Here is a 16594-nt window from a genome sequence, read left to right as displayed (position 1 = left end):
TGTACATCTTGAATTCCTATTGATATTGTTTATATAAAAATTATATATGTACCAAAGAAAACCTATAAGGTCAAGAAATAACAAATAAGAAAAAAATAGAAAATACCAAAATTGCCTAAGTACAGTTAAGCAACAGAAAACAATAAAAAGGTTAAAACAATATCCTATTTATGAAAAAATGTCAGTTGACAAATGAAGATTTAAGATGAATATGGTAGATACTGAGAAAGCAAAAAATAAATGCTAAAAATTAAAAATGAAAATGAAATACCAAACAAGACAAAGGCACCACTAGCCAAGGCGATTTTACCACTACTATTAGTAACACCAATGGGAAATCACTTCCAACCATCAACGTTAGTTGCTACTTATTGTAAATGGTTCTCATACTGTGTTCTGCTGGGACCTGGGATACTTCTCCCAGTGCTCTGAGGTTTCTATGGGTGAAAAGAAATGAGAAGCTAAATGAGCTGGTTCTGGGAGCTCTCCTCTCCCCAGTCAGAGTAATGCTTCTTTTATTTGTCTTACATTTTCAGATGTCTGGTTAAGATTGGTCTGAAATAGAAGTCTCCCAACCCCACCTCTACCCAAAATATTTGAATACTTTTATTTCATAAAAGTATAAAAACTGAAATGAAAACATGTAATTCTTTGATGAATCAAACAGAAGAAACCTTAAGTGGGTATTATTAATTTCTTCTTATCATTGTTTCTTCTTTATGTTCACTTCTAAATAGACTTTACTTACTGTATTTAAAAAGCACAACTGGAAGGACGCACAAGACTATAAACTACTAGACAGCAGGACTACAAGTACCAATTTCAAGCACCCTCAATCCAGTCCACTGACGATTGTGGTGTTTGATATATGATACAATTATTCTCCTGCAGGGATCACAGGACAGGAATAATAACAAGTATAGACAGCATGCCTATTCTTTGACAGAATTCTCATTGTATATACCATCTCAATAATAAAAGCTTTTCGCTTCCACTGTGACACATTTCAAAACATGTCAGCATGTGCGTCTGCACATTTGTTCAAGCATTAGTGTCTATGAAAAAAAGTCTCTCAACTTAGATATGAATTCTTTTCAAATTTCCTAATAAGAATAAAAACACAGCATTTATCTTTTAAAAAACATCAAGAACTCTACTGAGGTCCCACAAATAAAAATAATACAATATGATAAAAGTATATTTTTACTTTTAAAAGGATGGGTTACAAAAAGCAATGATTTGAAAAGAGACATCATAACTCCGAGAAAATCTCCGAAGCTATTTATTTTCATCGTTACTAAAATTTTCAGAAAATTACAAGCTTTTATTTCAGATAACCTGAAATAGAGCCTTTTCATAGGAGTAAAGTTTTACAACTTGTTATATATTTTGTTCATTTTTAAAGTGCTTTGCTTTGAAAATACAAAGACTTTTTGATCCAGTCTCAGATTATACAAATTTAAGAATAACCCATTTTTATGAAGCTAAAAATGTTTTAAAAAGTAAAAAGAAAAAATATGTTTTCAGAGATTAAATTTGGTGCTAAAGAATTTGAGGAAATCATACCTCATCAGTGTTGTAGATAATCTGCAGCCCCGAGGAAATCATTTCCACAAGGTAAAGGAGATAGAGTGACACTGCGTTTATCTGAAAACAAACACTAATGTTAAAAGGTTAAAGGAAACAACAAAAATATTATGTTATGAAATTAAACGTAAAAGTTAAAATTACAAGTCATTTGCTCTAATAACAGCATAAAAAACTATTTCCTTTTCTATTGAGAAATAAAGAAGCTGTGGATTTAGTTCACAATAAAACCCTAGCTTTGCATATAAAACTCTAAAATCTTCAAATTCATCATAATGGTTAACACCTGATTAGGAATACAGCTGCAGTAGGACTGTTAGCAGGTGTGTTGTAACATTTGTTTTCAAAGATTTCTTTCTTTTTTTTTTTTTTTAAAGATTTTTTTTTTTTATTTTTTCCTTTTTCTCCCCAAAGCCCCCCGGTACATAGTTGTGTGTATTCTTCGTTGTGGGTTCTTCTAGTTGTGGCATGTGGGATGCTGCCTCAGCGTGGTCTGATGAGCAGTGCCATGTCCGCACCCAGGATTCGAACTAACGAAACACTGGGCCGCCTGCAGCGGAGCGCGCGAACTTAACCACTCGGCCACGGGGCCAGCCCCCAAAGATTTATTTCTAAACTCTAGGTCTAAAGTACTCCTACTCTGGAACAGTGCTGCCCCACAGGCAGGTACGCAATGTTAATCCATCTCAAACGTATGTAAATGAAAAACGTATTTGGCAAGTAAGGCGATAGAATGATGCCAGGACACCATAAATAAGAGGCAGTGCATCTTGAAAACAGTCTTATTTTCAGAGAATACAGAATTTATGAAAGGAACTACAGGGACACATTACTTTTAAACAATGGTATAGCATATAATTTAAAATATATTTATTAACAAATGAGTTTTATAAACAAGTGAGTTATTTTCTTCTTTTAGTATACTAGTCTATTAAAGATAGACATTATATGACCTAAGCAAACAAAAAAAATGAAGACAATAATATCCACTTTAACAAAAAAAGATTCTCACAGGATCCTGAATGGGATGTGTAAATTGTTTCAAGTAAATAGGCAGTGAAAGATACATTCTACGACATGGACAAACCTTGAAAACATTATCCTAAATGAAAGAAGCCAGTCACAAAAGATTATATATATATTGTATGATTCCGTTTCTATGAAATGTACAAAATAGGCAGATTCATAGAGACAGAAAGCGGACTGGTGATTGCCTAGGGCTGGGGTCTTGGGGAAGATGGGGAGTGACTGCTAATGGGTGCAGGATTTCTTTATGGGATGATGACAGTGTTCTAAAACTGATTGTGAGAGTGGTTGCACAAGTCTATCAATATACTAAAAATCACTGAATTGAACACTTTAAATAGGTGAATTCTATGTCATGTGAACTTTATCTCAATAAGGCTGTTATTAAATAAATAAATACAAAGTAGTGAAAATGTTTCATTTAGGTAGGAAATTGCTAACGAGTTAAAAACAAAGAGAAGGCAAGATGTAAATTTGCTTGTCTCCCTTGACTCTCCTCCAATCCTTATTGAGTAACTGACAGAAAGTTGGGGCACAAAATTATTTGTGCCTTAGAGCCCTTGGACAAAGCAGCCCTGTGCCACCAGGGCCTAGCGTTGCTGGCAGCTCTCTCAGGAACCAGGACTATGCTGGACATCTCCTGACTTCCAGCACTCAAAGTCCAGTGGGTATCAGGGTCTTATTAAGATCCAAGTGGGGCACAAGATAAGATATAGGATTCTGGTTTTAGGTTCTTTAGACTGAATATACTTTTCAGTGACCTTCTCAGAACATGGTGGAGAAGTGCATCATCCCTCTGCCAGGCTCACCCAGATATTTCTTACAGCAGTGACACTGGCCTGTCAGAGTGATTTCAAAGAAATTTCATTCCTAAGGACAGCCACTGAAAACTACACCTCCAAGCCCTCTGCTCTGACTTTGGGGATGCTTCTGTGAGAAAGCATCAGTAAGCGGCAAATTGTAAAGGGACAGCCAAATAACAGGGTGACCAGCATGTACCAAACACCTACTATGTGCCAGGTACTGAGCTTAAATCCTGGGATACAAAAATAAATGAGCTGTTATCTTCTGAAAACCCTATTTCAGACAGTAAACATATTTGTCAAAGCAAAAGGTACAGAAATTCTAATTATGTGATAACTAGAAGGAGAAGGTTAAGAAACTACCTATTCACATAACACTAATTCTCCAAGGAACTGATTACAAATAAGAATGAGTTTCCGCTGTATAAAAATGGGGACACTGCACTCTCTGTGCATGAAGGAGTCATACTAAATTAAGACATTTCAGATCTCTAGAGAGAGGTAGCATAAAAAGGAGACACTCTTATTTTAGTAAGGAATATATGAATAATAAGTAGTCTGTCCTAAAGATCACAGAACCAAATGCAGGAAGAAAATCCATGAAAGACAAATAGCATGTATAATATTTGTATCCCGGAAACGCAGCTACAGGATCTCCAGCTAAAAGCAGTACACAGATGTGAGAGAAAAAAAGTAAAAACATGAAATCCTACAGTGTATTCTTAGCATAGGATACAATTTAATATGTTAAATAAGAGAAAATTTATAGACTCCAGAAATGCCTTTTGGAATTTCATTTTACTGGTATGCTTTTAGCTTTATAGAAAGTTGATAATATTAAAAATGAACAGTCATGTAACAAAAACTTCTGATTTGCTGTTACATCACTGTCAACTGTCTTTTATTCCCTAGTTCCTAAGTGTTGAAATTCTTCTAAATTTGATAACAAGTACAAGCTTTTGTCATTGAAAGAACTGTAGGATTCCTTCTTCTAGATAGTAATACTATAATCTATCCAGTTGCCCTTTTTGCTTGGAGACCAAGAACTCAGTCAGATTTAATGTTCACTCACAATGACTAATTCAGCCCTGGTGCTTGGCATTTCACACCTTCATTTCATGGTTGATTTCCTACTTCTATTTTGAACAATCTATGAAATCTACTTTTTAAATAGTAAGTAGTAAATAGCCTCAAATCTTCCATGACGTAGAGTGTAGAGAAGAAGAAAACTTGTAATCTTCTCTTTTTACCTGAAGATGACCATAGTCCTCATAGGAGAGGATCTCATCTCCTGTATGCACATTGAAAACGGAGTGAAGACACGTTGTTGGGCGTGGATCCTGCTTAAACTGCTGAACCTAGAATCAAATATAAAATTTAAATAATGCTAGTAATTCACATTCTCATCCAAGATTAGAGATTATAAATTATTTTTCATGAAACTTTTTAATGAGGAAAGCTATAGCTTATAGGCAGACTACAGAACAAAGCAGAAATGTTACTTTTTCTAAAGAAACAGAACACAGATAAAACTCGTAACTACTAACTTCACAGAGTTAACATGATTGTTGAATACTTAATTGATATTTCACAAACATATCAACTCAAGTGTAATAGAGAGCATGTTAATGGAGTAGCAATGGCTTTTTCAATGTTTTGCATTTTATTTTTGAGTCCAATAATGGTTTACTCTGTGGGACAGGATTTCAGAGATTGTACCCACTGTACTGCTATCGGGTCATGTTTACAAGACATTCAGTGAAAAAGTGCTTTAGGCCACATTCTAATCAAGTGTTCAAACCTCAGGTCTATTTCTTTCTCTAAGGATCACAAATTGTAACCTATGCTCTTGTCAACATGTTTTCATTCCTTTTCCACATAAATTCTCAATTACTAAGGCATCAATTCCAAGAGAACCTAGGCCAATCCTTTACTTATTAATTGAACATAAAATTTAACTATTTTAGAATACTAAGTAAATAGTAAACAATCTAACAGATAAACTCCAAGGACAAAAAAATCCATTTACTCTTTTAGGTCCTACTCAATTCAATTTGGCAAACATTTACCGACACCAAGTGTATGCCAAGTACCGTGCTAGTCTCTGGAAGTATGAGATGAATAGGATGACACATAGCTCTATAAAAGGCAATGATTTTCTTCTCTCTTTGAAAAGATATAAGCGATTATAATATCTGGGTGGTTATGATCTTGCCTTGCTTCACTTGGCTAAGAAACCACATAGAACCATATTCTCTTCTCTATCTTCAAAATTCTTCTCATCCTTAAAATCCCATCTCAAAAAACCTTGTCTTTTATAAAGTCCCTTCTGAACTCCCACTGAAATTCCTTTCTCTGGACTCCTACATCAGGGTGCTTATCCCTCAATTACTTCTCCTGTCTTTTATTCTTGTTAGTTGTCTGTATCTCCCACTATCTTATAAGCTTCTAGAAGCTAAATTATGCATTATAATAGCCACTAGCTACATGTGTCTAATTAAATTACAATAAATAGTTAGAAATTCAGTCCTTCAGTCATACTGACCACATTTCAAGCGCTCAACAGCCATATGTGACTACGGGCTTCTGCGCTGCTCGACACACTAATGTAGAACACTTCTGTCATCACAGAAAGTTTACTGGGCAGTACTGTGCTGAAGGATTAATGCAACTTTCCACCCTCCAGGAGCCCAGCACAAACATACAGCCCTCGCTATGACTGAAGTCAACAAAACGAAAGTTGGGACCCATGACTAGGTAATCAAGTGTGAGAGAACAAGGGTAAAAGTAGGGATGTATATCCTCTGTCTGTAAAGTGACCAAGCCATCCAGCGTTAACTCAGAGAAGGAGAGAAGGCTATCTTTCCCACTATCTGAAACTGCTGGCAACAGTCTTAGACTACACGCATAGAAATCACTGTGGTCACTCCTTTCACACTACCACAATTATTATCTCAAGGTGTTGAACATTATTCTGTAGTCTTAGACAAAAATACATTTTGCCCATTCAATAAGGTTATAAAAGGATACGGTTTTATTAGTTTAATAAAGTGATTGCTGCAGTTGACAAGGCGGTATTTGTCATTTGTCTTCAAAACATGCAAGTACCCAGCAAGAGAATTTATATTCAATCACCGTGTCAGGGGAAAGGCAACTACTAAAGATGCTCAAATGGGGGAATTACATAACTATGTTCTGGGTCTTAAAGCCGTTAAAAGACAAATAATATAAAATTTCAGAAAAAAATAAGACCTAAACTCTGTAAGTTTTGAAAATTAATGGGGCGTGTTATATGTGAATTATAGACAAAAAGTACTCTTAAAAGCAGTAAAAACAAGGGGACAGTGATTCGTATTTTATATGATGTCTGGCATCTGATAAGTAAAAATAAAGAATAATTAAAGCAAAATTTTCTAGACTAAAAAAAATCCTGAATAATGTTTTCTCTGCTTGTATGTTATTTGGACTTTTCCTGAAAATTTTAATCATTGTGAATAAACAGCTAATGATTTAGGAAAAGGTAAGTGAGTATTTATCATCTATTCTTGATTTATAGCCTTAAAATAGGTACTTAGGTGGGAAAAATCATCTCATAAGGGAATCCTGAAAGAATACATTTTATAAAAATTTAGTGATTTCTCATGAATTAGAAACTACTTAGGAGCATTTTAAACAATTTTTTTAAGTAGATAAGTAGGGACAGCAACATTCATAGCCTATTGTAAAGCATATCTCTGCCCTCCAAACTCCTAACGGCAGATTGAGTCAATTTTGAAAAATTCTGAGTACTTCTCCTTAAGGAGTATTAGAAAAGAGAGTAAATGAGAGAACAGGTATACGAAGATTTAGAGGTAAAAAATACATAACATTAATAAGTAGGAATTAAGACAAGTGGCAAAACAGTAATAGAAATCAGACTGCTATACATTCTGCAAATCAAGGACAACTCTATTCAAATCCATAATAAATTAAAAATATCTCTTTTAGGTAGGATTTTTAGAAAATATGTCAGGAAGCATGTTTCACAATGAGAAATCAATAAAAGCAAGGAGCCTTAGACATTCTAAGTCATGGTTTTACTTCAGAAGACACAGAAGATGAGCCTTCGGTTCATAAATGAACACTATAAATATGCCTCACTTCAGTCTAAGGAAAGGCCCACAGAAGTTTCACATTTTAAAGTATGCTAACATTCTCTATTGCTAAGGAGTCATGAAGGAAATGGTGAGCACCAATAAGAGTGAAGCAAAGTTTGGTGGGAGGCAGTGAGAGGGTGCATGGTTCAATCTCCCTGAGTCAAGCCCTCTCATTCATATGCGGATTATAGTAATATCCTCCACTCTGACTCTAAAAAGTTACTGGTATGAACAAAGATTATAGCAATGAAAACACTTTAAAATTTGTAAAACCCTACATTTTGTGGTATGCATAAATACCCAATCCTAATGTGATCCATACCTTCTTTCAATTCACACTTGTTTTAATGGTCAACCACTGCACCTACATAAGCAAAGAAATGCTAATCCTATACTTTAAGAAATTCAAGACAGCTTAAGTGAAACTCAAGACAGCTTCAGACACATTCAAAAGAAGACATAAGTGTCAAGACTGTTTAGTAAGGTTGAATAATATTTAGAAAGGGACATTAACAATGGGCTAAACAAGCCACCAAGAAAAAACTTCATATTACATCATTTCCTTCCGTCTGAGAAACAACTCTAATTTAAGTCTGTCTGCTTGTTTGGCAAACACATGAAATTCACGGCTCCCACAATGTTTCCTTGAAAGAAAAGGTGAATTCACAGACATTAGGCATTCATGAAATGATAAATGTGAAATAAATAGTAAACTTCTCACACTTAGGAAAAAATAACTTTAATCACAATTACTTCAATATATATGACATACTAATTTAATTCAAGTATGTCAATGTGACATACTACTTTTTTTCAAGCATTGAAAAACCTTTATAATGATTTACAAAGTCAAATCTCAGTAGACAAATTATAGTTTTGTCACACATCTATTATCAGCTTGTGAATAAATTTACTTTTTCTGCCAACTAACATTTTCTTGTTGCCATAGTCTGGTGCAGAATATAAATGATTTTTTTTTCAGTTTTAACTTTTAGATACAGATCTCAAGAAGAAAATGTGCTATCACAACTTTTAGATCCTTTTCAAGCATAAAATATAATATGCAATGACAAAAACATACAAGATATTAGGTGATCAAAATTGCCTGCATAATTACCAGTGTGCATCTTTGCTAAAGAATCATCAAACCTGGGGGTTGTCCTGGGGACCGTAGACACAGTGATGTAAATATATGGATGCATTGTATTAGGATCAGGGGACACAGAGATGCAGTTAAGTAGGGGGAATATCATATGTATATAGAGCTTTACAGTTTAAAAGATTTTATTATGTATATTATTTCTTTAATTTCCACAATAATCCTGTAACTGTAATAATGCTGTTAACTAACTCTATAATTGCTGAACTCTTTACATTTAAATAAATGATTATATTTTTTAACTAAAGTTGACTTAAGCCAGAGCATTCACATGTGCCAAAGGAACTTTGATAAGGATTTCCTTAAGTAATATAATAATAGTTAGAATTATGAATATTGTGAGGTTCCTGAGAAACTGAGTCTTTATCAAGCAAACACCAGATGCAAAATACAAACAAATTCAAGCCTATATACCAATTCTCAATCACCTCTTGCTTAAAGTATTTCTTCAAATTTCAGTATTCAAAACCCTGAACTAGGAAGGCAGAAGCTGTTTTAACCTATCTAGACTGCCCTAGGATGTGGTTTTACCTTTTGCAAGTAAATTCCTCCTCAGAAAATTCTATTGCTATACTGGTTAAATTAATCCTTCAGAACGAAATGAGAATTCCAGTCCACACCACAGTGTTTTACCTTATCGGCCTGACGCATATAGCAGTACAGAATTCCTCTCATACATTTTATAGCCGAGTGCTCCAGCTCATGGGTCCTTCCCTTGTCATCATCAATGCGCCTGGGTGAGAGAGATAACTCATGAAACAAATTGGAAATGCATTTGAAAAGGAAGCAGAGCTTTTGATAATTAAGTATTTAACTATCTGGCTAATCCTGAGTTCTGGCAACATCTACTAATTGTGCAACAGTGAAACTCCATTTTCCCGGCAGATGTAGAAATGCCGCAGTAAAAAAAAAAATCCTGTGATGAAACTTCTGCAGATTCTTCCTTCTTGTAAGGAAGTAAGCCAATTTCTTTAAAAATAGCATACAATATTTTCTACATTGACTTGCCTGAAATTTTAAAGGATATTTCTATATTGGAAGAATCTACCAAAAGATTTTTAAAATTCACTGTTACAACAAAACGGCAATTTTTAAAATCAATCCCTTTAGGTTACAGCAATACCATTTCGATTCAAGGAAGCACAGATTAAGGTAGCCACATGCCTGCTTTGCTCTGCCACGTGTTTAATGATGCCAGGGTGGGCACACGGTCAAGGAGGCCTTCAACTAAACACACACGCAGTACGAGACATGATGGATTTGGGCGTGAAGTTTTGTACTCTCAGATCTTAGTTTAAAGTCGATTGACGATTGTTTAAATCTCTTGCTTTTAAAAAGAAAGAACAGCTAAAATCTAACTATCAAACTAGGTTAAGATGTTCTTCTCTTCTTAAGTTCCTTTTTTATTATGGATCAGTGACCTTCAAAAGGTGGATGATTATTACCCACTACTGAAAAATAAAAGTAGCTTATCCATTGTTTCACTAAATCTTAACTAAAATATCTGGCAATCATCCTCACTTGATAAAAAGCATAACCTGCCTCCTTAAAAAGTATACTATAATTACCTCCTCTTCTAACTGCAGGCCTCATACACCACTACTAGGAAGAATGATGATCATTTTAACATAGTATGGTGAATGTCAGTAAAAAGTAACTTATTCAGCCCCGTGGCCGAGTGGTTAAGTTCGCGCGCTCCGCTGCAGGAGGCCCAGTGTTTCGTTGGTTCGAATCCTGGGCGCGGACATGGCACTGCTCATCAAACCACGCTGAGGCAGCGTCTCACATGCCACAACTAGAAGGACCCACAACGAAGAATATACAACTATGTACCGGGGGGCTTTGGGGATAAAAAGGAAAAAATAAAATCTTAAAAAAAAAAAAAAAGTAACTTATTCATCATCAGAATATAATTCCTCCTTTCAAATACAGACAATGCAGCAAAACGAGCATGATTTTGCTCTCTGCTCCATTATACCCCCTGTTGGGAGACACAAGCGTTTTCACAGGCAAATTATGGTATGAATAACAGTGGACCAAGCATTGATATAAGGAGTAAATACCACAACTGGAGTATAATGAACTCACTGAAATGTTCTATGTACATTTCCTACTTCATCTAAAAACAAAAAAATAATTCAGACAAAGACGAAATCAAGTCATTAAAATAATTCTCTACCCCTCATGTCAATAAGTATTAGACCACAACTAAAATATTCTAGAATCTTTCAATTCCAATAAATGATCTTTCTATTTTAAAGAAGTTCTGCTGTTTGTTCTTTCTTCTGCAAATAATACAGTAATCAGAAGAATATGTCTCTTCTAACTGAGAAAATAAAGGAGCAGCTGCATTTTAGTAAAAACATTTAGGCCATTAGGGTATATTTATTACCTTTCCTAAGATTAAAGTGAACCTTGTGACTCAAAATAATTCCTCTATTTTCTACCAGGAATTGGTAATATTCTACTCTCTTTAGGAAGTTCTATGGATGCAAAATCAAATTTTAATATGATCTGAAGAATACTTTTAACTTTAAAAAATAAATGAAAACTTTAATTTAATTCTAGACAACGTATTGATACAGGCTATATGCAAGTGTTGATCTGATATTCCTATAATATGAACTCTTGAATTTATATCTAAAGCAGAATTCCATAATTAAATAACAAATGAAGAAACTAGACATGTGAACCCTATCATTGGTGCATTATTTCCCCACAGGCAAATTTCAAGGTAAATAAAACCAGAATATTGTTTGGTATAAATAGCTAGATGACATAATTGTTTACTCGCACTAAGCGAGGACCACCTATTTTGTTCAACTCCTAAAATGGTGATGAACCTAGCACTGGAAGGGAACGGGTTGATTTCTTGGGAGAAAGCATCCTTTCTCTCCATTGGACAGTACTGCAAGGTATCTCATACACATTTGCCTGGAGTTTTTGTTTTTCCAGTATGTACATTTAAACACTCTGAAAATAGTCTTTCAAGTCAATATTCTGTTAACAAATGAATTGCTATTCTCAAAAAAGAACAAGCCTGGAGGCATCACAATCCCTGACTTCAAAATATACTACAAAGCTAAAATAATCAAAACAGCATGGTACTGGTACAAAAACACACACACAGGTCAATGGAACAGAATTGAAAGCCCAGAATTAAAACCACATATCCATGGACAGCTAATGTTACACAAAGGAGCTAAGAACATACAATGGAGAAAGGAAAGACTCTTCAATAAATGGTGTTGGGAAAATCAGATAATCACTTGTAAAAGAATGCAAGTTGACCATTCTCTTACACCATACATAAAAATTACATCAAAATGGATCAAAGACTTGAAGGTAAGACCCGAAACAGTAAAAGTTCTAAAAGAAAACATAGGCAATACACTCTTTGACATAGATCTTAAGGATCTTTCCAAATACCATGTCTACTCAGGCAAGGAAATCAAAAGAAAAAATAAACTAGTGGGATTCATCAGACTGAAGAGCTCCTGCAAGGCAAAAGAAACTAGGAACAAAATGAAAAGATAACCCACCAATTAGGAGAAAATATTTGCAAATCATATATCTGACAAGGGGTTAATCTCCAAGATATATAAAAAATTCACACAACTCAACAACAAAAAAACAAACAAGCCGATCAAAAGATGGGCAAAGGATATGAACAGACATTTTTCCAAAGAAGATATACAGATAGCCAATGGGCACATGAAAGATGTTTGACATCATTAGTCGTCAGGGAAATGCAAATCGAAACTACACTAAGATATCACCTTACATCCATTAGAATGGCTATAATCAACAGACAAAAAAATAACAAACGCTGGACAGGACATGGAGAAAAGGGAAACCTCATACACTGCTGGTGGGAATGCAAACTGTTGCAGCCACTATGGAAAACAGTATAGAAATTTCTCAAAAAATTAAAAACAGAAATGCCATATGACCCAGCTATCCCACTAATTAGCATTTATCCAAAGAACCTGAAATCAACAATTCAAAGAGACTTATGCACCCTTATCTTTATTGCAGCATTGTTCCCTATACTCAAAAAGTTGAAGCAACCCATTAAGTGCTCATCGACTGATGAATGGATAAAGATGTGGTATATATATGCAATGGAATACTACTCAGAAAAAAAGTGAGCTATTCACAACACGGATGGACTTTGAAAGTTATGTTAAGTGAAATAAGCCAGACAAAGAAAGACAAACACCATATGATTTCACTCATTTGGAAGATAAATTAACACAGACACAAAGAGAACACTTTAGTGGTTAGCAGAGGGGAAGGAGGTTGAGGAATGGGCACAATGGTTGTAGGGGCACATTTATACGATGACTGACAAATAACAATGTACAACCGAAACTTCACAATGTTATAAACCATTATAACCTCAATAAAAAAATACATTTATAATCAAGCTGATAAATATAAATAAAAAATGATTCATCCTCAAAAACATAAAAAAGACTCTTCTCAAATATTAAAAGCAAAGAAAAGGAAATTCCACCTTTAAACTCTCATTTAAAGTCATGTTTGTCTCTAGAAGTCATATTAGAAACAAATAAAAACTGTAAAAAACCTGCACAATACTTTTTAATATGACATGAAGTATAAGTTCAACTTTCTTTTAACAGATTTTACATAGTTGAGTACATTCAGAAACAGTTTTAACTTGAACCATGTAGGTCAAAATCACATAATTATTTCCAAAATAATATAATCATAATAGTTGTAATTATATAACAACAAAATGTAAATATATTACATTTGTTTATCCTAATTATAGTAAGTAGATAATTATACTGCAATACAATTACAAGTAATGGTGCATTTGGAACTACAACCTGATACATAAACATTTTAAAAACTCACACATATTAGTAAGCTTTTCTTCTGTTCTTTAAATTAAAATAAAATGATTAAGTAGAACTGAATATTACATTTTAAAAAACAATTTCAAAAGCCAAATTATAGTGATGTCAGCATCATGGCAGAGTGAGTTCTCCCAATGACCTCTCCCATCCACAATACAATGAAAAAGACATTCAAACTCCAACAGAGGACATCCACACAACAAAAATGACATCTGAGAGACCCACACAGCCACAGGTCGGAGGGTGGAGAGGATGAAGGCCACGTCGAGGAGGTGGAACAGGGTAAGAGAAAAGTGTGCTCCCTCCCCAAAAGACTGCGATGCAGTACTGCACGAAGCCTCTGAGGGGGAAGGAAGGAGGGAGCACACATTCGTGGGAACATCAAAGATCCCCAACGGCCCTCGAGCCCAAGGTAAAGCCCCTACTGAGGTGAAAGCTAACACGGCAATGACCTCATCGAGCCAAGACCCCAGTGGAGCAGATAGCAAGGACAGAGCAAGTAAGCACAGAAATGTACACAGAAGAAAGCGTCTCCTCACCGAACTGCCTAATACTGGCTGCAGCACCTGGGATCCCAGAAGATCACAGATGGCTCAGATACGTGGCTCTTAACCCCCAGCCAATGGCGATAGGTGGGAACTGCAACCAAATAATACCAGGATGTAAAAGAATAAAGCCACGCCATATAGTAGTATCAAAAATTATATTAAATCTCCAGACCGGACAGAAAAAGACAAATTCACACAAATCATTCCAGAAGACACAGAAATCTGTAATCTAAATGACAGGGTATTCAAAATAGCTATCATCAAACATTCAAGTTTTTAATTTAATTTAACATCAAGTTAAAAGAGAAAGTACAGAAACAATTTAACAAGCTCAGGAGCTACTTCACAAGAGAAACTGAAATTATAAAGAAGAATCAAACAGAAATACCGGAGATGAAAGACACAATCAAAGAGAAAAAACAAAATATGGATTCCTTGAATGCTCGAGTGGACATCAGGGGAATGAATTGGCATAATCGAGGACAGTCATATTAAAAAGCTCCAGACAGAGGAAGAGAGAGAAAAAGGCTAAAAAGAAATGAAGAAAGTCTCTGAGAAATATCTGACTCAATTTGGAAAAGCAACATAAGAATTGCAGGTATTCCAGAGGGAGAACAGAAGGAGAATGGAGCAGAAAGCTGGTGCAAAGAAATAATAGCAGAGAACTTCCCAAAGCTAGGGAAGGAGATGGAAATCCATGTGGAAGAGACTACCAGATCTCCAAAATACGTCAACGTGAAAAGACCTACTGCAAGGCATATAGTAGTGAAACTGGCTTAAGTGAATGACCAAAAAAAAAAAGGGCAGTGAGGCAAAAGAAAATAACTTACAAAGGAACTCCTATCAGGCTTTCAGCAGATTTCTCTGCAGGAAACTTACAGGCTAGGAGAGCATGGAAGGACATATTCAAATCTTAGAAGGACAAAAACTTTCACCCAAGAACACTCTATCCAGCAAAAATATCCTTAAGTTATGATGGAGAAACAAAAACTGTCCCAGATGAACAAAAGCTAAGGGAGTTCCTAGACACAAGATCTGCACCCTACAAGAAAGCCTGAAGATGGCCCTCACGCATGAAAGAAAAAAGGGAGAGGAGGGTTACAAAGCATGGAGTGAGGAGATAAACAGGTAGACAAACTCAGAAAAGTCTGGCTACACATCAGAATGAATTAGAAAATATTCAAGTATAACATTAAAGATAAAGGGAAGGAAAACACCAAAAATAAAGATACTCTCAACATTTTAACCACAAACTCACAACACAAGATGGAATAAGACGTGAGAAAAACAAATTAGGAGGCAAAGGGGAAAGGGACTGAATCGGTTTAGTCTAAGGAAATAGGAGGCCATCAGAAAATGGACTCCTGTCTCGAGATTTTGAATACAAACCTCATGGTGACCACTAAACTAAAAAGCAGAAGAGAGACACAAATAATAAATAAGGAGGAAACAAAGATACACGACACAAAAAACTACAGAACTCAATTGATAGACCCATAACACATGGGACGAGAAACAAAGGAAATGCAGGAGAACCGGCAAACGAGGCATAAAATGGCAGGATTACACCCTCATATATCGATAATCACCCTAAATGTAAATGGATTGAATTCTCCAATAAAAAGACACAGAGTGACAAGATGGATCAAAAAACAAGAACCAACAATACGCTGCCTCCAGGAAACACATCTCAGCTCCAATGACAAACACAGGCTCAGAGTGATGGGATGGAAGACGATACTCCAAGCTAAGGGCAAACAAAAGAAAGTAGGTGCCACAATACCTATATTAGACAAAGGAGACTTCAATATAAGACAGGTGAAGCGAGACAAAGAGGGGCAGTATACAATGATCAAAGTGACACTCCACCGAGAAAACATAACACTTATAAATATCTATGTACCCAACACAGGAGCACCAAAATCCACAAAGCAACTATTAACAAACCTAAAAGGAGATATAAATTACAACATAATAAAAATAGGGACCTCAACACTCCACTCACATCAATGGATAGGTCATCCAGACAGAAAATCAACCAAGAAACAGTGGAATTAAATGAATGGATAGATGACTTGGACTTAACAGACATTTATAGAACACTCCATCCAAAAACAGCAGAATACATATTCTTCTCACATGTGCCTGGAACATTCTCAAGGATAGACCACATGCTGGGAAACAAGGCAAGCCTCAATAAACTTAAGAAGATTCAAATAATAACAAGCACCTTTTCTGATCACAATCCTAGGAAGCTAGAAATTAATTACAAGAAAAGAGCGGATGGGGCAAGCCCCGGGGCCAAGAGTTTAAGTTCGCACGCTCTACTTCAGTGGCCCAGTGTTTTGCCAGTTCAGATCCTGGGCGAGGATGTGGCACCACTCATCAAGCCATGCTGAGGCAGTATCTCACATGCCACAACTAGGAGGACCCACAATGAAAAATATAC

The 16594-nt window shown here is 35.4% G+C and overlaps 1 protein-coding gene across 37 annotated transcripts in view; it reads right to left on the bottom strand.

The window, feature by feature from the left end:
• Window positions 1–16594, bottom strand: part of PHKB (phosphorylase kinase regulatory subunit beta) — a 218466-nt gene that overhangs the window by 169139 nt on the left and 32733 nt on the right. For all 37 annotated transcript variants that reach the window (XM_070613575.1, XM_070613562.1, XM_070613560.1 and 34 more), the window contains 3 exons: window positions 9345–9444; window positions 4667–4774; window positions 1567–1647 (listed from right to left, as the gene is read on the bottom strand). In XM_070613575.1, coding sequence (XP_070469676.1) covers window positions 1567–1647; window positions 4667–4774; window positions 9345–9444 — 289 coding nt within the window. The remainder of the gene's footprint in view (window positions 1–1566; window positions 1648–4666; window positions 4775–9344; window positions 9445–16594) is intronic.

Source organism: Equus przewalskii, chromosome 3, assembly GCF_037783145.1.
Source record: "Equus przewalskii isolate Varuska chromosome 3, EquPr2, whole genome shotgun sequence".
NCBI classification, from domain to species: Eukaryota; Metazoa; Chordata; class Mammalia; order Perissodactyla; family Equidae; genus Equus; species Equus przewalskii.
This window is presented reverse-complemented; position numbering and strand designations above follow the sequence as displayed.